Source organism: Simochromis diagramma, unplaced genomic scaffold (assembly GCF_900408965.1).
Source record: "Simochromis diagramma unplaced genomic scaffold, fSimDia1.1 OVJJ01000304.1, whole genome shotgun sequence".
Taxonomy (NCBI): Eukaryota; Metazoa; Chordata; class Actinopteri; order Cichliformes; family Cichlidae; genus Simochromis; species Simochromis diagramma.
In genome coordinates this window covers 10,285,773-10,308,379 of record NW_024387030.1, presented here as the reverse complement: position 1 = coordinate 10,308,379, position 22,607 = coordinate 10,285,773, and the positions used below count along the sequence as shown (strand labels likewise).

General features: G+C 40.8%; 1 protein-coding gene and 2 long non-coding RNA genes across 7 annotated transcripts in view; 1 reads left to right on the top strand and 2 right to left on the bottom strand.

Annotated features, from left to right (window-relative positions):
• Nucleotides 1-18,871, top strand: part of LOC120739805 — a 27,453-nt gene extending 8,582 nt beyond the window's left edge. The window contains exons 2-3 of the long non-coding RNA XR_005697285.1: nucleotides 10,436-10,441; nucleotides 18,859-18,871. This is a non-coding gene — a long non-coding RNA (uncharacterized LOC120739805). The remainder of the gene's footprint in view (nucleotides 1-10,435; nucleotides 10,442-18,858) is intronic.
• The window catches only part of qkia (QKI, KH domain containing, RNA binding a), a 76,778-nt gene that overhangs the window by 43,590 nt on the left and 10,581 nt on the right, over nucleotides 1-22,607 (bottom strand). For all 5 annotated transcript variants that reach the window (XM_040041692.1, XM_040041693.1, XM_040041695.1 and 2 more), the window contains exon 2: nucleotides 1,195-1,337. In XM_040041692.1, coding sequence (XP_039897626.1) covers nucleotides 1,195-1,337 — 143 coding nt within the window. The remainder of the gene's footprint in view (nucleotides 1-1,194; nucleotides 1,338-22,607) is intronic.
• LOC120739803 lies at nucleotides 12,833-22,607 on the bottom strand. The gene is made up of 2 exons (XR_005697283.1): nucleotides 19,188-22,607; nucleotides 12,833-19,112 (listed from the first exon to the last, which is right to left on the bottom strand). It is a non-coding gene; the product is annotated as an uncharacterized LOC120739803 (long non-coding RNA).

Sequence of the window (22,607 nt, the reverse complement as noted above, 5' to 3'; positions counted from 1 at the left end):
CCTGAGCGCAAACGCTGGGCCTGGTCTCAGGGTGAGATGGAGCTAAGCTGATCCTAGCCAGTCCCTGGTGCCTTTTATCAATTCTGTCAGGGGGAAAATGCAATCCATGCCCGACTGAGCCTTGGCCTGCTCTACGGTGTCTCTTATCCTCGTCACCTCCCTCCATTCATTCATTTCCTTGCTGCCAGCTGCTGGGATTATGAAGAGAAACGCTGCTTCTCAGGACGTGACACAATCATTCATGTGTGCGCCAAAGATTACCATGAGCACATAAATGTGGCCGACTGTGGTAAACGCCTTACACACACGTCCCAAAGCTTTACACGCAGACACACATATCACTCTGCTCTGTGCTGCCACCATCCTCTTCATCTCTAGAAACACCATGGTACCTCCACCGTGTGCTGCTTCCCCCCCTGCCCCAACTGTGTGTATCCATCTATCCATCAGAGTAAAAACCAAGTGGTTACTCCAAAAGATTTTCATTCCCTTTTACTGAATATTTATGAAATTGCAGTTTACTTTTCTTGATGCTTCTTTTTTCAATCCCCCGCTTTCTCTCGCAGCACTAATCTGCTGCTGAGTTGGCTCATAAACACCCCAGCATGCTGCGTTTTCCACAGACCGGGACCAAATTAGTGTGCAGTCTGATAAAGTTGTATCAGTAGTACATTAACAACTTGGTGCACACAGTGTAAGTCGGGCAGCTAATAAAGTAAAAAGAACAAGTCAAGGACTGCATGTTTATCAACTAAAATATTTTTTTTTAAAAAGAGCAAAAAACTGAAAGGCAAAAGAACAGAACTGAGAGCAGAGTGCATGAGCAGTGAGCAAGTGCTTACAACAGTCATGAGATATGTCCTCAGTGCTGACAGACTGCAGAACTATCAGCAGCTGTCGTTCCCATGATGACACATCACAAAGACACATGGCCTAAGGCAAGAGGACCAACAGTGTGTGTAGAGGTATTTCTGCACAAGGACCAGTGTGTGAAAGAATGTCTTTATCTGTTAACATGAACTTGTATGAAAAATAAAATCTAGTTTCTCGATAAGATTAAGATTTCTTCTTTAATACACTTTCCTCTGGCTCCAGTCTAAATATTAATCCAGCAACCATTCAGGCAAATGCTCTGATATTATTGGCAATGTGATGCAACAGCAAAAGTGAGAGACGTGTAACCCTGATACTCACATCTGGGTACTCTTTGACAGGCACAAACAGTTTTTCCTGCAGGTGAACGATGGGTCCGACTGGTTCGGGCAGCTCCAGTGGGTGTTTGTCCACAAGGCCATTCACTGTGTCGCTGTACATGTCTTTACGCACTCTGTTGATCTCTGAAAGACAAAAATATGTAAAGTGTGGTAAGCAACTGCATAAAAACAGAGCAGTGACACTTAAAAAGAACGGTGCTAGATATATCACTGTCATATTGATTTTGACTTATGGGGAAAAGCCTAATGTAGCATACAAATCTTTGCCTTGCGTAATGTTTGTCTTTTACAGATAAACAACTGCGTAACTTGGGTAATATTAACATAGCCTTTGAGTATAAAAACCTGTGAGCATTAATGCTTCCTGCTTTCTACAGAAAATGGCATTTTTTCCTACTACAAACTGCTCTGAGTAGAAACAACAAATCTGTGATTGTGTGCAAATTAGTCTATGAGCTGGAGACAAAAGTTAAACACTGCACTATTTAGAGGTTAAGGCCACCGACTTTCTGTTCTTTCCCCTCAGAGGTTGTTTTCTAACAGAGCAGCCTGTGCAAGAGCCTGAGCAGGAGACCAGATACAGGGGAATCACTAAGGCTTAAGTATATGCCGCCTTTAGATCTGATCCCCCTGTCAGATAAAACTAATGGACCTCTCTCTCTTCCACACGCACTTGCTGCCGACTCACTCATACACATGTTCAAGCACACCCCATTTTTACTCCATGTGTAGCCCGATGCATACAATCAAACCAGTGTGTCTGCAAGTCCTGGTATGTGACAGTGAAACGAGGGTCAGCTGCTGCAGGGCATATTTCTGCTTTCCAGGTTACCCTCAGAGTACGGTCATAGTGAATCCAAAAGTGCAAAGACGACGCACTTTGACGTTTGTGCCATAATCATATGATCTGCGATAACACTGGTATACAAGTTAATGTGACAAAATGTTAAAAAATTAATTGTCATATAACAATATCACTGACATAGTAAGACAGTGTTTACCTTCCCCCAGCGTGCACAACAAGACAAGCTCTTACATGTTTGACAGCAAACCTCTGATGATGGTTTAGCACATAAAACTAAGCTACTTCAACATTCTCCACCATAGCACGTACAGGAAAACACGCCATCGAGTACAACCAGGCTAAGAAGGCACGTGAGGAGCACATTCTAGCAGATGGTGATATGTGACCCCAAAGTAAACAAATGAGTCAACCAAGCATTGCTAGAGAACTCAGTGGTTGCACTCCATATGACAAGAAGAGCAAACAGTGAATGGATGTTACTGCAGCAGGTACATGGTTGTAAAGGAGACCTTTAAGCAATGTTAAAAAGCTCAACCCAAGACACTGACACCTTTTTTCCAAATAGAGTCACACTTTGAATTAGGCAGTTTGTCATTAATGACAAATACCCTTCATTTACTTGCACTTCTAAATGCTGCTGCCTGCAAGCTGCAAGCAATAAAACATTGTTCAGTAGTTTTGTTTTCTATATTTTCATAAATATCACTATTGCAACTTTTCCTGAAATACTGTGATATCATTTTATGGCTATGTCACCCACTCCTAGTATGAAACAGCATGAACTAAATGGTAGAGCTGGCGAGGCCTCGAGGAACCGTGTGTGCAGGGTGGAGTGGGGGCGGCTGCTAGGCACTTTTTCCATCACCCATGAGACCTTCTGGCAGTAGGGAGCTCTATATTAAACTGCAGCAGGGGAACCTGACACTCAACTATAGATGCCCTCAGTAAGGCATGCATGACAGGCGAAGCATAACCCTGCACCTATGCAAAACTGGATAGGTGGGGTGAAACTTGCATCATCAGCTGCTTGTTAAAATTTGCAATTATAACAAAAGACAAAATAGCAGCGTTAGAAAGGGCAAAAACGTCCCGACAAATCTCAGCAAAGCAGTTTTCCCTGACGATGTCTCAATTACATTCACAGGCATGTCTTTCTCTTCCTGTCATCTTAAGCAGATTAATACTTGTTGGAAACCTTTTACTACACTCACAGTAACGTAATGAGTGGTCAAAAATAAAGTCATCCTTATTTTACCCGTCAATGTTCCTGTTGGATCACATAATTGTGACACATTTCCAAACTTGGTGCAGGAAGAAAAGAAATTTCCTGCATTTTTATCTAATTTCGTATTATGAACAGCAACCAGTACTGTGGTTTAAAAGTGCCAACAAAATGTTTTAATTTTTGGACAGTGGAGAAAATATTTCCTCATATATTGACTTTATGTCCTACAAGACACCTAGATACAACATTTTTACTGCTAAACTGAAAAAGAGTGTTATCTCCGGACATGGCAATGAGACTAAAAATTTGTCACCAGTGAGGTCACAGACACTGACCAGCACACAGCTAAAAAACATCTGGTCTGCAGCTGTGTGGACAGCACCTGCAGAAGACATTGGAAGAGTACAAACAGGCAGCCAGGAGACTCGGCCCAACTCCTTTCCAAACCACATGACCTCAGTACTGTGAGGACCACAGATACTCCCAGCCCTTCCCAAAGATGAATTCATCCTCATGGTATCTTGCACAGAAAACAGATTACATCACTCCTAACCAAAACAGCAGCCAGGCAACGTCTTAGCTTTGGTTTGACACATTATACGGGAAGTAGACCACGACAGAAGGACAAAACAAACAACATACAGGAAACGCAACATAGTTGACGACAAATCAACATGTATTGTGTTTTAAAGAACCCTTGAATCAGGAAAAACCTGAACACGAGCAGGTTTAATTTCATTCCTTAAAAATAAGTAATCACCACTAAAGTGCAACTAAAACAAAGTTCTATAAGCCTTCTCAAGACAATGAGCGAAAAAAAAAAAAAGAGTTATTCAACACCAGTAAAAGCAAATCAATGACAACTAAAGAAGAGATCTGTAACTTAAATTAAGAGATCACTTCTCTGTATACGAGGGCGTAACTGTGCTTGATATGAGTTTCATATTTGGAGTCACGGTTCGGTATGTTTTCTCTACAGCAGAGAAATCATCAACAAAAAAAAATCCATTAACTTTTTAAAACTTTACAAATGCATTCACACGTGCTCGACTGGCAAAAGTTCAACTGTAACAATAAAGGCACTCAAATGATGTGAACAGTCAATGAAGAGAAACTCTGTTTAGTGTCAAGCATAAAACAAATCAAAAAAAAAAAAACAAAAAACACAGTAAAGAAGAATGCAACGTAACATAGCAACACAACTGAAGTGAATAAATAAACATCTCCTGCTTGTTGCTTCTATTTACTGTACCGATACTGCATCAGCAGAATCCTTTGTATTATTATCCTTATTGTAACTGTATCGTAACCACTCTTGTTATGAGGTAATTCAAGAAAAATACACGTACCATTACACCTATATCTACATTTTTTTATTACACTAGGTCTGCATCCGGGAACTATTTTTTTCTTCAAGATAACAAAAGAAAACAAAAGGTGGTATTCATATGTGACAATGCAATCCAACAACCACCAGCGGCCTCCCCCACCCCCTTCTTCTAATTCTATTTCCTCTTGCTGAAATGTCACATTAACATAAGGAGGCCGCGCTGGGCCATCAATGGAGACGTGCGGCATTTGACAACCTCTAATTTCTGTGCGCCAACTCTTTTCTGAAGCGCTGCGCTCACCTAAAAATTACCCCCTGCCTCGCACGGCCGACAAAATCATTTGTCTAGCTGTCCACCCCGGCAGAAAAGGCTGATTTTGTAACAAAGCGTGCATGTGGGATCACTATCTTGGACGGGGGTTGGGAGGGTGTCACCCTCTTAAAAAAGAAAAGAGACGGGGGTAAAAAGACGAGACAATCAAGTGGAGTGAGAAAAGACGTTAGCCGCTGAATGAGACTTTTTCTTGATAAGTGGTATTAAATGCAAAACCCTACTAATGCCACAGTAAACCCTGCAACTATGGTCACACATCACCCAGCTCAGTGTGTCATCTCCAACCTGACTCAGCTCTTCACACAGACAACTCTGACAGAAAGAGTTGTGTGTTTATATACCTGTGGGGGTGGCTCCACATAGACACAGGAAGAAAGCATAATATATCTGTTTAGTTTTTTTACTCAGACATCTGTCAAGAAGAAACAAGTATCGACCTTGAGAGCAGGGTGAGGGCACAGCGGCGGGTTTGATGATACAAAGACAGAGAATTATAACCACAGTGCTGAGCAAGCAGAGTGCAGCTGAATTCTTCTAGACTCACGCTGTTCTTTTCTGCCTCAATTTAAGTTTTTTTTAGAAGCATTTCACTTTATCGTTCTCTTTCTTTTGTTTCTCTCAGCTTCTGCCCTTTCTTCTCAATTTTGCAGTGAAAAAAGAAAATGTCACAGACTGAGGCTGCATATCTGTCTGCCCTTTGTCAAGCAAAAGAGACAATTTCTCCTCATCTTTGCCGTGATCTTAGCAATGGTTAGAGACGTGTAACTAAAGGGAAGGGTGTGGGAGTGAGGAAGGGCAGGTGAAGCGCTTTTAAAAGGCAGTGGACTGAGAAATATGGGAGAGGAAGTGTCTGTAAGATGGGAGCCCATATTCAGTGAGGTTTGGGGAGTGCATATTAACTGAAATGTTCATTCTTGACCTTGGAAGAAAAAAATGATCGGGAAAAAAGAAAAATCTTAAATCAACATCTGCTCAATTATTTGAGCCTACCATCAGTGTGTGGCTGTCTCCATTTGGCTTAAATGCACTTTTTTGTACACGGCCTCATCGTGTGATAACATCAAACTCCTTGACAAAGTTTGTGAGAAGTTAAAGAAATCACATTTGATTTTGTTTTATTGAAATTTAAGAAGATGCCTGATTTTCAGTGTCCATTTCAAGGGGTCATATTACTAGAACGTACATATTTCAGGGGGTGTTTTTTTGCCCCTGACACTTAAACACACCTGGGTAACGTGGTAAATGTAGAGGTCAGTGGATTTCCTGCTATGTTGGAGAATTTTATAAATTAAACATGTATGTAATGAGGAAATAAATAAAACCCTTTAAAAAAAAAAAAAAAAATTCTGATATCGCACAGGTCATTTTTGTTTGGCAGAAAACCTCTTGGGAACCCTGATGTCACTGTAAGTGATCTGTAGAGACCATAAGGACCATACATATGGTGTTTTTAATCCTAATTAACCCTTAAGATATAAGCCACTTTATGACTCTTGGTTTTATTTACCTGTAGATTTAATTTGAATCTAAAGTTACGGCAAAATAAAATACGGTGACATCGTGTAACAAAACAAAAACCATACATGTGGTGATTTTTAAAGCCAATTGATCCTCAAGATAATGCCTCGTGATTTTGATTGTCTCAGGCCTCTACATTTAATGAAAATGCAGATGAATTAGGTGAAGCTACATCACAGCATGACAAAAAAAATCTCATTCTCATATAACAAAACAACAAGCCTTGAAGAGAAAAGGCAGCATCACTGTGCCACCTTTGCTTCCAATTGGTTCTTTAGCAGGAAGTCAGACTAGCACTCCCAAACAGAAGCCATATCCCTGTCAGGTAGGGCTGCCACGATTTGTCGACTAGTCACGATTACGTCGACTATCAAAATCGTCGACGACTGATTTAATAATCGACGTGTCGTTTGAAGCTTTGTAAGATCGCAAAAGACGCAGAAGTAGCAGGATTTAAGAGTGTAATAACGGACTGAAACAGAAGATGGCAGCACTGCATGTACAAGGATGCCAGCTGCCGTTAAACCCCGAAGAAGAAGAAGCAGCTGTGTCCCAGAATTCATAGCGCGGCCCAGCTTAGTTTCCAACAATGGCGGTAGCTAGTTAGTTTTAATATTACTCTTATTATTCTTTCTGGGTCACAAAATAAACGTTTAACATATTTTCAGGCGAGAATGTAGCTGTGTAAACCTCAAATATCGGCTCAGTTTATCAGGACACCACATATTTTCAAAAGCGCTCCGACGTTTTCGGAGACGTCTGTTACCCACTAGCTCGATAGCTAGCCGGGGGCTAGGTCACTAGCGCCGTGAGAACACCGGACTCCCGGCAAATTGTTTTCAAACCCACCGCCGTCTTTCGCGACTCAGGTTAAATATATATGAGTCACTTAGATAAATTAAAAATGTTGTTGTTTGGCTTTTTTTTTTTTTTTTTTTTTTTTTTTTAGTATTTTATTTGTTCCTGAGTAAATCGGTTTGGCTGAGATTAAAGTTATAGTTTTTACACAGCTGAATAAACGTAAAGCAGACAGCTGATTATCAGAAGTGTGAGATGCTGGAGAATATACTCCGGTGTCCTGTTATATTTTAGATAGCAAGGAGTTTATTAAACTTTACCGAAACAATCTGCAAATTTCATTAAAATTGAATAAACTATCATCTTGTCTTTATTTTTAGTTAGCACCTTAAAAGCTTAAAGCTGTAAGCTAATGATAGTTATATAAGAGCAGATGCTGCTGGTGCAATAAGCTGTAGTTTTACGTCCAGTGGATGATGATCTGATTAGTCGACTAATCGCATAAATAATCGGTGACTAGTCGACTATCAAAATAATCGTTTGTGGCAGCCCTACTGTCAGGGCACAGCACCAAAAAAAAAAAAAAGAAAAAAAAAGGGGGGGGGGGTAGACTTGGGAATTATGTGCACACTGAAGCAAAAGATCGAGAGCAAATCCATTATGTGTATCGAGTTATTTAAGTGTCTGTGACACTGTCAGCCAATCACAATTGGCCCCTGCAAACTCACAGACATGGACAGAGAAGCTTTTCTTGTATTTACCCAGCCAGATGTTTAAAAACATGATCACACAGGGGCAGCACATGCTGAACTAGGGCAAACAATTCATGAGCCTGTGATGAGAAAAGGCACACGACGAGAAAGAATAGCCAAGTGAGGTAGGTCAAGTTTGGAATCTGAGGTAATGTATTCAACCACAGCATGAAGAAAAACACAGTGAGTGAAACAGAGAGGAAGGGAGATCAAAATTGGAGCAAAGAGAGAGGAAATAGAAGAGCGAGAGTAAAATTAAAAACAATGGAGAGGTCCAGCAGGAGATCCTGTAATCAGGTTTAAGACAGGTGAACATCACTCAACTAGACCTGCTCCATAAGAGAATGGGAGCAAGTCCATTAAGAGCCCAAAAATAGACACGTTCCATAAATGCTTTGTCCTCACCCTGTAGCTCACAGCAAACCGTCCTCTGACCATGCAGAGCACATCTGTCCCGGTAAGTACTCTGCATGTGTGAGAGACTGTCAAGAGCGGGAGTGAAAGCAAAAGAAATATAATGGTTGAGCAATCAGTGTGATCAGCTTTGCCTAAGGAAAGCTGCTTTAGATGCCTTGTGATGCCTGGCATTAGCCTGATATTATCTGGCACCTGAAGCAGATTGAGTCCAACACCAATTAATCTTCAAGCCAAAATGATCAAATGTTCAACCCTGCAGAGAGACAGAGCGAGTCCTTCCAGTTTAGGATGATTTAAGATCAAAAACCTGTAGTGTTAAAAAAAAAAAAAAAAAAAAAATCCTCTTCATGCGTGCACGTGCATGAATGCTCAATTTTTTTTCCAAAAGTTTTAAACAGAGGAGGGGGGAGTGACTGGGATCTCAGGTAAATATAGACTGAATGCGGTCGCATCCAAAAAACTACAGCAATCAAAGATACACCTAAATGTGCCGGTGCCGAGTGAAACAAGACTCGGGCGAGGAACAAGCCTTTTCACTTAAAAGCTGTGCACTTCAGCAATCACAAAGCCTGGGTACCCGTTGCAAGCGAAAGGATTTGGGCATTTAATGCATTCCTGCCCTTTATTCACGGCACAGACGACTTTATCCAAGACGACACTCCACTTCAACAGTTTAGGGGTTTGGCAGGCCAAGCATATGAAAGACGGGGGTTTCTTTTAAAGCAGAGAGCAGAAGTATAGCGCGCACTGGTGGGGGTGACTGAGCCATGAAAACGTATGCATTTCTGGGTCTTATCGTCAACTCACAGCTGTCTCTCGCTACCCCTCCCTGTTTGTGGAGGGGAGAAAAAAAAAAGTTTCCCCTATGCTTCAGTCTTATTTTTACTTGCATATCTTTGATTTAACAGTAGGCCTACACTGCTAAATCCTTTGATGTTCATGCACAATCTATTCCTGCGCTGTTAATGAGTGCTGTCTTATATACATAGTAACCAAAATAAAAGTTTACATTTTGAAATATAAAATTCTTTACACTGGGGAACAAATATAATTTAATCATTATTAATTAGTGTATTAATCTTTATTAATCAGTGCCGAATGTTATGTCTGATATGTCATTTGTTGCGCATTGATAGTCCCCGTGAATAAGGTAATCACGGGTCATGTGACTTTATGGTTTCCAAGTAAACAGCAGCAACACTGAACAAAGAGGATTTAGATAACTGTGGATCAACATTATTCAAGCCAATTAAGCCAGTATTGTGCCTTTGGAAATGGCTACATCAAACACACCGATCATTTGCGAAAGCTTCACCCGAGTGTGTCTATTAGCAGCGTAGCAGTGTTTCTTGCAATGGTTATGTGGCTATATTGAGCAAAGCACAGTGTTATTTGTCCCCGGCAGACCGCACAAAGATTTGTCTTTTAAGCACAAAATTCACAGTTTGTCTCTTTGCTGACCTGCAGCAACAGCAATACAGAGAGGCAATTTTGCACAATACAATTTTATTGCTGGAAGATATACACTTAGTCTGGGCAACCCAGACAGCTGAAGCTCAATATAAACTTTGGCACAGAACATTTCGGGACAGAATGAGGCCAAAGGATTTTGTCACCCATCCCTTACATACGGGTTGCTCCAATAATAGGGGGCTGCTCAACATTCTACAAGGACAGGAGAAATGATATGCAACTGCAGCGACTAACAACTTTTTATTGTACGAGAGTACTGAGAAAGGCTCGGAAGAGTACTCATTAAATTTAAAATTTGTGCCAAGAGGTCTCTGTGAATGCTAATGCATCTCAACTGTCAAATTCTAAGTAGCACAAAAAAAAAATACAGTATATCTCAATTTTACTTTACAGCGACTTATCTACACAGTTGCTTAACCCTGACATGTGGATATAAGCGCTGACCCCCACAGGCTGAGGGGGGACTAAAAGGCTCTAGACAGAAATGACGGTGCGGTTTGCAGCCAGAGGGAGAGATTTATGTTGTGTGTCAGGGATTTTCCTGAGGCAGGCTGGGTAGAAAGCTCCAGCGTCAGGTCTTTAAGTAGATAGGCCACTAAATAAACGACTGGCATAACAAGGTTTCTGGATTCTTTCCTGCCTGTGCCTGGTTTAAAAAAGAAAAAAGAAAAAAGAGAGAGAGAGAGAGAGAGAGAAAAAAGAAACACAGAAAACACATTCACATACACACACTTTTACCCATCACTTGGTTAAAGTGCAAGCCACGAGAGAGTGGAGCTACACTTTCAGCCAAATTAGGGATGGACGAACAACGAAAAAAAAACCTTACATACAGCAACGGTAACAATTTCTGTCTGCGACATAAACTATAGCTGGGAAACAGCAGCAAACATAAATGCTGTGCGATTGTACACACACGTCTATATCTCAGCCAACTCACTCCCTGAAAGCAGCACGTTCTGCTCTCCGATTATCAATAATGAGCAGAAGCAGCCCGAAAACACACACGTAGATAATAACTCACACAACATTTAAGCTATGGGCTCACCAATGCTCTGATATCATGCGCACAAACGCACACATAAGCACATATGATACATATAAAAACAAACATCCAGCCGAACATTAAAACACCCACACACGCACAAGCTAATGAGCCTGTGTGTGTTTATAGGCAAGGCTCCCCTGAGACAGTGAACCCACAGAAATAACACTACACACGGAAGGAGGAGGGAAACTGCCTCGGAGAATATCTGCTGAACAAATACAGCAGGAAACAAGAAGGAAATGGTGCTACATCTCTCCTCTAGCTTGCCTTAATAGCCACTGCTTTATATTTAGTCTGGTGACAAAAAGACAGATTAAAAACAGAGATTAGAGAAACACACAGCTGCTCTACATTACGCTGTTCTCCACAATCTCACGACTCTTGACTGGTGAATTTATTTTATCATGATGACTGAGCGCAGGGGGAAAACTGAGCTGCAAAGTTGTAGTTCGTAACAAAGGTGAGCCTGTTAATATAACGTCATCTACTTTTAATAGCTGAGCATTAGGATTATTACAACAAATGTGTGCATGCTTGAAACAGAAAGTAAAAGATTTATGTGCACAGAAAACCCAGTTGGTGGAGAAACTAAACTCAGAAGTCATCAAGTCAAACTAAACTGCACACAAATACGTCGGAACACTGTGACGTCGGGTGTCATGGTTTACCGCCTTCTCTAGTCACCTGAGAAAATATATATGCTCAAAGCGGAGTGTGTAGGTGTCTTCGTGGCAAAAAAACAGCAATCAGTAAAGCCATTAATCATAACCTGTAGCAAATGCTAGGTTTCCTGAGGCTGTCAGAGTGACTGCATGCAGGAGGGGGGAAGAAGTGCCAGATTGAGTATGGCTTTCTGCGGCTGCTGACACCAACAGTGACGGTGTGCTGTAAAAAATGTGTGTCATTGCACATTAGTTTGGTGATTAAACTGCGTAAACAGACAGTGAAGAAGAGGAGAGAGGATCCACAGGAAAGGTGTGGCCAAGGGTGAGGCGATAGAGAAGCAGGAACAGCCTGCAGATCTGCATTTGACTGGCCACAAATTCCTTCTACATAAACAACAAGCTCTACAACAGATGGTATAATAATGAGAGAAAATAAAGAGAGCCTAAAATCCAGAGAACAGTTTTTAAAAAAAAAAAAAAAAAAAAAAAAAAAAAAAGCTCTACAAGGGGTTTAAAACTGCACAAGTATACCTAGGATGCTTGCTGTTATTTTAAAAACAAACAAACACCGGGCAGACCCAATAATCATCAGATTTAGAGTTTTTTCCTGTTTACAGCATTTCGAAGACGAATAAAAAAAAACTATCCATCTCATTTTTAAAAAGCATCATCACTTTAATTTCAGTGACATTTTCTTTTCTTGCAAAGTGCTGTGAACAGTCAAAAAAAAGCACCACATTAGCAGCGTGCACATAGTTCTGTGCGTGAACTTTGAAAGACTCGGGGTTGTCTAACAAATCAACAAAATGTCTTTACCGTCTCGCAGCAGCAAACAGCCCTTGTAAAACAAAAGAGGCCATTTGATTAGAGTGACTGCTGTCACTTGATAACTCCCATCAGCAGTGAAAGCTGAACAGGTGCAGATACCCCTGAAAAAGTTAAAACAAATATCCTTTTGTGATCTCACAGCTGGCACCTTTTGTTTTAGTACATATCTCAAATAAAAAAAAGAACAGGATTATTACTAAAAGGTGATTACTAAAGCTATTAAGCTGCAAAGACATTCAAGGTTAATGCCTTTGGGATGGTCTGGAAGAAAAAAAATGTAAAAAAAATAAATAAATAATAAGACAAGCAGAAAATGTATTTGCTATCTTTTGCCATTCCACAACATTTTCTTTTTAAAACCTGCCATATTTGTTTACATATGGCACTACATTTTAAAACAAAGTACCAATTTTATGGTAAAAAGAGGAATATGCCTCCAAAACTCCTGTCCTCACATCAGGACCGCCTTTCATCCGCACCAAAATGACATTTTCAGTTGTGTTACATGCAAACAAAGTGTCCAAAGAACAAAGTCATATGACAAATATAACAACGACTGGGATAGAATCAGAATCAGAATGTCTTTACTGTCATTGTGACAGGTACAACGAAATTAAAAATGGTCCCCGATCAGTGCATCATCCCTAACAATATCAAAATATAAATAAAACAATAAAATTCAATAAAATCAATAAATAAAATACTTAAAGTGCTAATAAGAATAGTATTAGCAAACATTCACATCCATACCCACAAATATGCTTCAGTCAGCGCATAGATTAATACAAGAGTGGCGTGATGGACATTTTTTTTGTAGCAGTATTCAGATAATTTAAAGGTTTGATTAACCTACAGTAATGATTCAGTGTAAATCACATAAATAGTGAGCACATTTAAAACCCAATTCTAAACAAACTAGCCCAAACAGGCACCATATGTGGTAGTTTTTTGGGGGGGGAAACACGCAAACAGAAATGATCGCATACCATAGCCTAATAATGAAATAAAATCATTATTTAATGACAAATTTGAAAAAAAAGAAAAGATGTCTGATATCTAATCAATCATATGTGGCCAAAATAACAAGGTGAATAATTTACATGTTTCCCAGATGAGACACTGCAAAGCCCTATCCTCCTCACTTCCCTCAGCTCAAGGCTGACATTACTGTTTCAGACAGTATCTGCAGAGCTATTAGGACTTCAGTCTAAAATTAGAAAAGGGGATCATCACATTTGATGATGTGGAACTGCTTTATGGGGCTGTCTGTTGGTGGGGGGCAAGCTGGCAGCTCAATGAGCCAGAGGTATGCCAGTTTTGTGCACTCAGTGGGGTCTACCATACAGAGTGAGGCAGGGGAGGGCAGCTCAATACCGAACCATAATGGTTTACTCTTAATAGCTGCCCGCGAGGGGCCAAAGTTCATTACTCCCTGCGTGGCGGGACTTCTGATCGGTCGAAACTTATAAGTGCAATCGCACTCACACATTTACACTTCAGGGAGGCACCCCAAGGGGAGTGAGCAAGGTGGAAAACTGTGGAAACTGTTTACTTTCCTTCACACACACTCACACAGATACAATTCCCTTACAGGAAGCACCGGAGAGCGCGGTACTTAACAGAAAGCTTAAACCTCTTTCTCATTGCTAATTATTCAGCAGTTTTGGAAGAAAAAAACTAAGTTTGGTGCTAATACTCTCCTCAGTTAACCTTTCAAAGTAGCCCAACGTGCTAGCTCAGCTAGAAAAAAAAAAAAAAAAAAGACAACCTAATGCACACAAATGCAGACTCAGACTGCTTCTAAAATACCAGGCAAAGGCTATTTTACTGCTGCTTTTGCCATCTAAAGAGGAAACGATATGTAGCGTTAAATGACTATTGCTTTGGCTTCCAATTTAACAGGCTGGCTTTAAGAGAGAAGCCTCATGAGCTGAAAATGGTTTCACAAATTTGAGAGGAAATACTTTGTCCCCAAAAAAGCAGCGGCCAGGAGAAAGCGCATCTGCTTCCCTTACATAGACCATCCATCTGTGTGGCTCCACACATACTACAAACTATGCTTAGTTATGATGGGAACTGTTAAAACTTGTGGGTTAATTAGTATTAACCCAAGCACACAGAAAAACTAGACTGTTCTTCTGCATCCTGCGGGAACTCATTTCTCCACCTGGCAGACAAAAGATTGACTGTGCTGTGCGGTGACACACAAGAACCCTTCTCTTACTTTGCTTGTTGCCCATTTAACTCAACTTTTAATGTTTCAGTCAATGTAGACGCAAACGGGCATTTCATCCGCCAACGCCCCAGGCATTATGCTTACAATTCAGGACTTACATTTGAGACAGACACACACACACACCTCACAACAATGCGGAGGATGCTATGTAAAGTGAAGCACAGGATGCATTCTTTGAGCTCCACAAGATGTGAGAGTATGAGATAAGGAATGGGAAGAATAACAGGATGACGAGTCAGGAAGCTTGCTGGTGTGTGTGTGTGTGTGTGTGTGTGTGTGTGTGTGTGTGTGTGTGTGTGTGTGTGTGTGTGTGTGTGTGTGTGTGTGTGTGTGTGTCTTGGCCCGTTTTGTGTTGACGCTCGCCTTCTGGACGGTGAAAAAAGGAGGTATCCTTTTCCTCTTTCCACAACCTGGAAGGGGCGGGAGGGAGTTCAAGAAAAGTATCATTTCCTGTCAGTGGCCAGATACAACGCTATGCCTCAAAGACGCAACCCAGTGTCTGGCAGAATAACTTTGAGCTTAAAAATACACAACCACTTAGATGGTGAGCCGCCGTTCATTTCATAATATATTTTTGCTGTGTGTGCACACAGTTGCCCCCTTTTGTCACACAACAATTCAAGGAAAGGTCCAGCTGTCAGAAGAGGAAGTGAGGGGAAGGAAAGGCTCCGACTGTCAATGTGACTGGAGGAGATAACACGCGCTGTGCTTCCTGTCCCCACCCCTGTAACTAAGGAGACCACAGTGCACACAACCAATGGCGAGGATGGAAGGGAGGATTATTTGGATAATTTGTAATACCCCCTACGTCGTCTTTGTGAACCGATCTCTTCCTCAGATGTTTGTCCCCTGACTATACAATTTACCCATGCTTCAACTCTTTCCTACAAACCGATCAGAACCCACAGGAAGCCCACAAAAAGCTGGTTTACTTGAATCTTCCACTGGTCGTGCAGTGGAAAATTGGCATATTCAAAGATCATTCCATCACGTAAACGCTGCCAAGTGACGGCACAGAGAGAGTCTCAGACAGATGCACATTTTAACTGTAAACCTTGGGCAAAGCCTAACATCAACTGAGACTTCTGATTTTTGGCAAAGAACAGATGGGAGCAGAAGCCTGCAAGAAGTGCGGCACTGAGAATGTCAAACAGAAACAAAAATGTTTATTTAAAAAGGGGAATTTCACTTCTAAATCACATTGGCACATTTTCCATTTGCCTGTAGTGATTTTTATCTCAAAATACCAGAAGAATATAGACGAAAAAAAAAACTGAGCAGAAGTCTCTATTTTAAGAAATCATAACTCAAAAATACTAAATTCGCCTAGTAAGCGGTTTCATATAGGAACTTAGTGTAGGAACAGTTTTCTTTCATTAAAAATAAAAATAAAGTCTGTTTCCTAAAATCACAACCTGGTTATTCAAAGAACATTTAAACATTATCTGCACTTTCATGTGGAAATGATTTTATTTGTAGCAAACTGCATCCCACGGCAAAAGTGGTATGCACCGAGCTTATATTACAGAGTCGGCAAAATGGATGCCATTATAGACGATGATGACCCTTCTCAATGCATGTAGGTGTGTGCTTCCCTCTGTGGGGTGAGAGGGTTGGCTGGTGAATTTCTGAGTAACCTGGTCATGATTTCAGAAACTGGATGCCTCCAAATATCCAGTGTTATAGGACCCTTATTGAAATAAGTACAGAAAAAGACACATTTTCCTTATAATTTTGAATAAAAGATGGAAGACTAAGTATTTTTTATTCATATCCATTTCCATGGAACAATATGGGGGGGAAGAGTATAGGGAGGAAAACAAAAAGACAGATCCATCCATAACCTCTTCAGGTGTCCACAGTGCAAACTCAAGCTCAACACTTTCTTAAAGCAAGGTAAGCAAGTCGGCTTTATCTTTTGATCTGGCTCAAAAGATGAAGCCGACATAAAATATTTACAATAAATATTCTGAGGAAAATACAAAATAAAATATGATGCAATTAAATTAAAAAGCAGTGCAATAACTCCTGGCTTTATGGATCTTGTCATAATCAGTTACTGGTTCATTAGGTAAGTGCAACCATAACAAATGCAGTCTGCTCTTTCATATAAGCTATACAGACGTTTGAGCACGTATTTTAAACGCCTTTTAATCCACCAAATGAGAACGTTAAGCTTTAAAAATGACAATTAACTTCCCTCACCTCCTCTCTAAAGAGTGTCAGACAGTATACAACAAGACAGGAAGACTAAGCATGTATTGTGTACCACAACTACAAGAAACCACTGAAACATTTAGTCAATCCATAAGTTAACAAATGATCTGTAAGGCTGGCGCTTTGCCCTGCTCTTTCCTGCGCTCCACATTCTTTACTAATAGGAAACTCAAATTTGAGCCAATGCACATTAGTAGTCACCCTGCTATGACAGCTATATTCACCTGCCATTATAGCAATACAAGCTTTAATGAAGCATTTCAATCTAACGCTGAAATTAAGTAAGGTGCGTGCCTATAGTCTGTGTGCAGAAAAAGCTTGAGAAGGATATGAGTTATACATACAGGAAGACAAACAGGTTACATCACAGATTATATGCATGTGTGTGTGTCTGTATGTCAGCTTCTTTTATCCCCAGGTGCTGGGCCTGCTGGGGCTTGTAGCTACCATCTTAAGTTCCAGTCCAACAGCCACTCAGTCGCTGTCCCTGGGTGTGACAACACACAGACATCCCAGCTGCTATTGTGTCTTTGTGCCGGCTCTTCATCAGCTTTGCAGTCTGATGGGCCCTTTTTTTCCTCCAGTATTTAAATCTTACCACTTTAAACGCCTACACTTGTTCGAAACAAATTAGGCATACAAAAACAAATGTGTTAAATATCTGTATAGATATGCATGGTCCTCTGCCAGAACAGGAATTATTCTGGACTAAGTATCCAAGGATGCATTGTGTAAGTGTTAGATAGTCATAACTCGGACTGTTCTTTATAGAGTAGCTGTATGTACTAAACAGGCCTGGCACGATGCAGACACACTTAAAAACTCTCTTGCTATGGGATGTACTTCCAGATTGCTTATCTTGAAGGACACACAACAACAAAAAATAAATTTCAAAAAAGGGCTCCCCCTCACCTACCCTCTCCTCTATCTGTAGATCATAAGAAAAACTGCACTTTAGCTATGCATCTGTTTGGTCTGGCTGCCCCACAGATCAGCCATTTGATCTGTTTTGTCTGCCAAGTCATGTACCTTTCAGAGTATTTAAACAGAAGGATTTTAAGATTTTGAAGAGCTACAACAACTAGGTCAGAGTGTCAAAAAGGGAGGAGAGGAATATGAAGAAGAAGAAAAAATAAGTGGGAAGCGCTGTCGCTGACTCAACTGTCATTAACCAAGCTTCCACAATGTTTAAGCCTTTAAACATTGATCTGCCTCAAAGTGCTTGGGTGTGGGGTGGGGTGGGCTTAACAAATCTGCAAGTGCAATGTACATGTGCACAATTACAGCCAGCGGGCGCAGGCATGTTGTTTCCTACCAAACGACGATTGAGCTTGGCAGTGAGTGAGTGGAAAGCTGAGTGCACGCTTGGGTCCTGGGCGCAGACAGTTAGAGCTGGGCTGATGCAAACCGACAGACAACGTTACAGGCCTTTAATGTCACCACTGGTCCTCACATGAAAGAGGCAATGTAGCCCCAAGGCTGGATTTTTGCCACACATGCGAGTACAGAGGGAGGCTGGAGAAGTGAAAACAAATGGAAGCAGAGAGTGGGAGAAGAAAATAAAATAAAAAATCTGGAGAAACAGGAGATGAGAGGTGAGAACAAAAGGCAGAGGGGAAAAAAAAACAATGATGGGAAGCTGTAGAGTCGGCCTGATAAAATAAATAGGTGAAAAGACAAAACTAGGAAAAATGAGTCACTCCCTGGGGAGAACAGATACCGATTTTTCCCCAACAATGAAAATGTTGCTTTTGCCGAGCACCACGTTATCAAAATGGAAGGCAACGTAACACAAATAGATGAGACTGATGCATGTACATGTTTAAGGTAGAAAGGAAGAAATAGGAGGGGGAAATAAGGAAAAAAGACTATGTGTATCTGCATTTTAGAGATGCAGACAGAGCAAGATTTCACATGGTGATGAGGGAGGAGGAGACAGAACCAAGGTCTGGTTCATTCAGAGTGTCAGACGCTCAATAAAAATAAGGTTGCAGGAAGAACTCCAATCACAAACAGCCTAAAGTAGTGTCAGACAAATACTCTCCAGGAAAGCAGAGCAGAGGAGAGCAGGGAGCTGAAGAGAGGGGATTAAAGGGGACAGAGAGAGAGACAAGTCCATCTCCTAGCAGACTATTCTTCACCTTAAGGTGTCAACAGCAGCTGGCACCTTGGCACCCTGCTCATGCCCACACCTGTCTCTCCTGCTGGGTCTACACACCTTCCATCCCCAGCTGCAATAAATCTTTTCTTCCCTTGGAAGGAAGGCAACTAAAAAGAAATATATATATATATATATATATATATATATATATTTAATTTACTAACACAATGCTGGCAATCACAAACAAAACACAACAAAACAAATCTCTTAAATCACCATTTTCAATGTCAGCGAGCTTATGCTGGCACCTTCTGTAATAAAATCTATACACACCAGCCGGAGAGAAGCAGCTGTATTCGTACCCAGGATGTACTGACGCAAAGGGGCGGGCAGTACTTCAGCATACTGTCAAACAGTGTTGTTTATTTTTATTTAAACAACACGTTTTTCTCGTCCAGCAACCACAAGTGTCACAAATACAGGAAAAAAAGGACTTAAAAGCCTTTTTCAACCACTACTTTGACAGAGAAAGTGCTTATAGATTTGAAGCTCCTTCAATAAACCACATTAATCATTAAACAGTGACCAAATTATATTTTTTGGTTTTATTGTGGCAGTTTTACTGTATGTCACAGTTTATTATTTATTGATACTATTTAATTAATAGGCTCATTCTTCTGACAGGCATGTATGGAATATAAAACATTAATTAAACAGAGATAATAAAATAAAAGCATGTGGCCAAACTAATAAATCTGCTCTTCTAACCTCTAAGATTCGAACACAAAATAAATACTAGAGTCAGGCCATAACAGAGTACCTGTTATGGTTTCTGTTAGATGTAATGGCACTTTTTGTTTGCCACTGTTTTTAAACAAAGTCAACATCTGGCTCGTTAGCATTAATGTGTCCACAGCCGAGAGCAGCTTTCAAACAAACTCTGTTTGGACTTATTCTTCCAAACTTTGCAGCACAAATGATTGTATCGCCAGGAAAAAGCACCTGTTAGCCTCTAGCTGGGTTTCTCCTGGCAAAATGAGCCTTTGGGGGTTACGCTCATAAGCACGATTGGTCCGCTTATAGTTAAGGGAACAAGCGTGTGTTAACTTAGCAGAAGCCTGTATTGTTTCCTGTTATTTCCGGCCATTTGACAAAAAAAAATAAAAAAATAAAGCATTTTAATCTTATCCAAATTAAACTACACTTAAATCAAAACAGCTGTCTACTTATTCTTTTTTAAATAAATAATAAAAAAATAAAAATCACAGTTCTGATGATTTTCCTTTGGTGGAAGGGTGGGTACCAAGTTCGTTTTTCAATGCAGGAAGCGCATTTGTTAACCTAGAGTAACATGTTCATTACGCTGACCTCACCTGGAGCTGTCTGTACCCCGCCTGCAGTGAACTTTAAGCATGGAGGGAGCCTGTCCAGGAATGAGACATGACGAGTCTCATTTTGAGACTGAAAACCTTACAAAGAGCTCACCCAGCTCCTTCCTGTTATATTTTTCATCTTCCATCTGTCTTTATCGCTTCTGAATGTAGCAACAGAGTCTCAGACTGCCACTTGGCTAGCTAGCATTATGTAGGTGGTGAAATTTAGCAAATGTGCAGTTTTTGGTGGTACAAATAGTTTGTGTTACAAATTACAGAACTCATAGTTCAGTAGAATTTGTTACATAATATCAATTGCCTTATACATACAAATTGACATTAATAGACTATAAACTCTTTGATCTGCCATGGTGGTCTTTTTTTCTGCTCACCTATATAATGTATGATATTGTGTCAGGAATACCACCAGCAGTATGCAGCAGCTTTATAAAGTGGTACATCCAGGTCACATTATTAACCAAGTGGTAAATGCAGAGTGTAAAAATTAACTGCAATCCTCTGGGCTTTTTTGACAGGTAGCACTTGTGTGCATGCTGCTATGTGAACCGGTAGGAATGACCCAGTGTGTGAGTCTGGCCCATTAAAGCACAAAAAGCCATTGTGCATCATTTGCTGAGAGGAGGAATGGGGAGACAGAGGGGTGGCGTGTGGAGCTGACGGAGGGGTCGGTGACCTTCTTCATAACCAACCAGATGACCTCATTCACAGCACATAGGAATCCTCTGTCTCCCCCCACTGTTCTTTATCACACTCACCATCCTCCCATTGCTCTCGGAAGCCTAACTCGCCTTTTTTGCTTTCAGCGAACACAATAAATTAACTGAGTGGGGACAAGCTCATGCCCTAACCCTTTCATATAGACGACACATTCTTTCCTGCCAGTTATCCATGTTTTTTATGCCAGTCTTTCCCATGTTGCACAAAGTGTGACAGGGACTCTTTGTTTCGCCAATTAAAGCCTAATCATATGAAAACACCTATTGTTTCTGCTGTGTAATCTCCTCCCAACCCATGCACTGATAAGGATAGGCAGACTTAAGCCTCGCTACAAACAGACAAGCAGCAACAAACACTAAACGAACACAACAGGCTCAAAACTGGTTCACTTTCTGTCACAGAACTTAGTTCATGAGCTGCTCCTGTCACCGTGGGCTGCATGTGCTGCACATGGGCATAAATTATGCTAAGCAAACCATGTTTTGTATTACAGCAGAAGACTGCAGGGCAGACAGCCACTGTAAAATACAACTGTGCAACACATGTAATTGGAGTTGGGCCAGACAGTTACTATGTGTGACTGTGTCACTGAGTCAGAGTAAACCCTGTTCAATCAACTGAACCACTGCTGTACAGGTTGAAGGAACAATGACATAAAAATCTACAGAGGACAAAAAAAAGACTGCTGTTTGTAAAAGAAATGTGTGCACCTCTATCCAAGACAACATAACTCCATCACTACAAACACGAATGAGAACACCAACAACAACAAGGACAGTACAGGGATTGCTACCTGCAATTAGTGTGACCAGGTGTCCCACTTAATGTATGGCTGCACAGCATTTTTTATCCCTCGTCTCCCCGACCCACATATTGAGACAACATACCACACTTGGATTGGTTCAAGCTAACAAAATTCAACACGAGAGTCTCACAAGAAACATGGCTGCCAAAGACATGAGCCGTTTATGGATGAATAAATAGAAAAACTCAGAGATAATTAGCAGAAAGAACAGAAGCTGAAGTAACACTTTTAAACCACTGTAACACTGTGATGACATTAAAACTGTAAGACTATCACTCAGGGGCATTAAAGCAATTTTTAGCTTTTATTTATCCTCGTAGGAAGTTGTAAAATGTGCATTTAAATACAATAAACAACATCTGTTTATGCGCCTGATCCCAAATCTCTAACCTGTCTAAAAATTAAGACCATCTCATGCCACATAAAAATCTTTTCCCCACCACATGTTACAGGTCTGCTACTGGTAACGTGCTGTTTTATTAGATAAGAGGGACAAATGTTGCCTGGTATTAGTAATAGAAACACTTTAAACTTGAATGCCTGCTAAAAAAAATGATGCTCCTTTACCAGCATTTTAGCTTGTAAACTAAGAGAGTTCATATGCCTATGTCATCTACGCCAGCGGTCCCCCAACCCCCGGGCCTCGGACCGGTACGTGAGTCGTTTGGTACCGGGCCGCGAGAGTTGAGGCTCAGGTGTGAAATGTATGGTTTTCAGGGTTTTTAGCGTT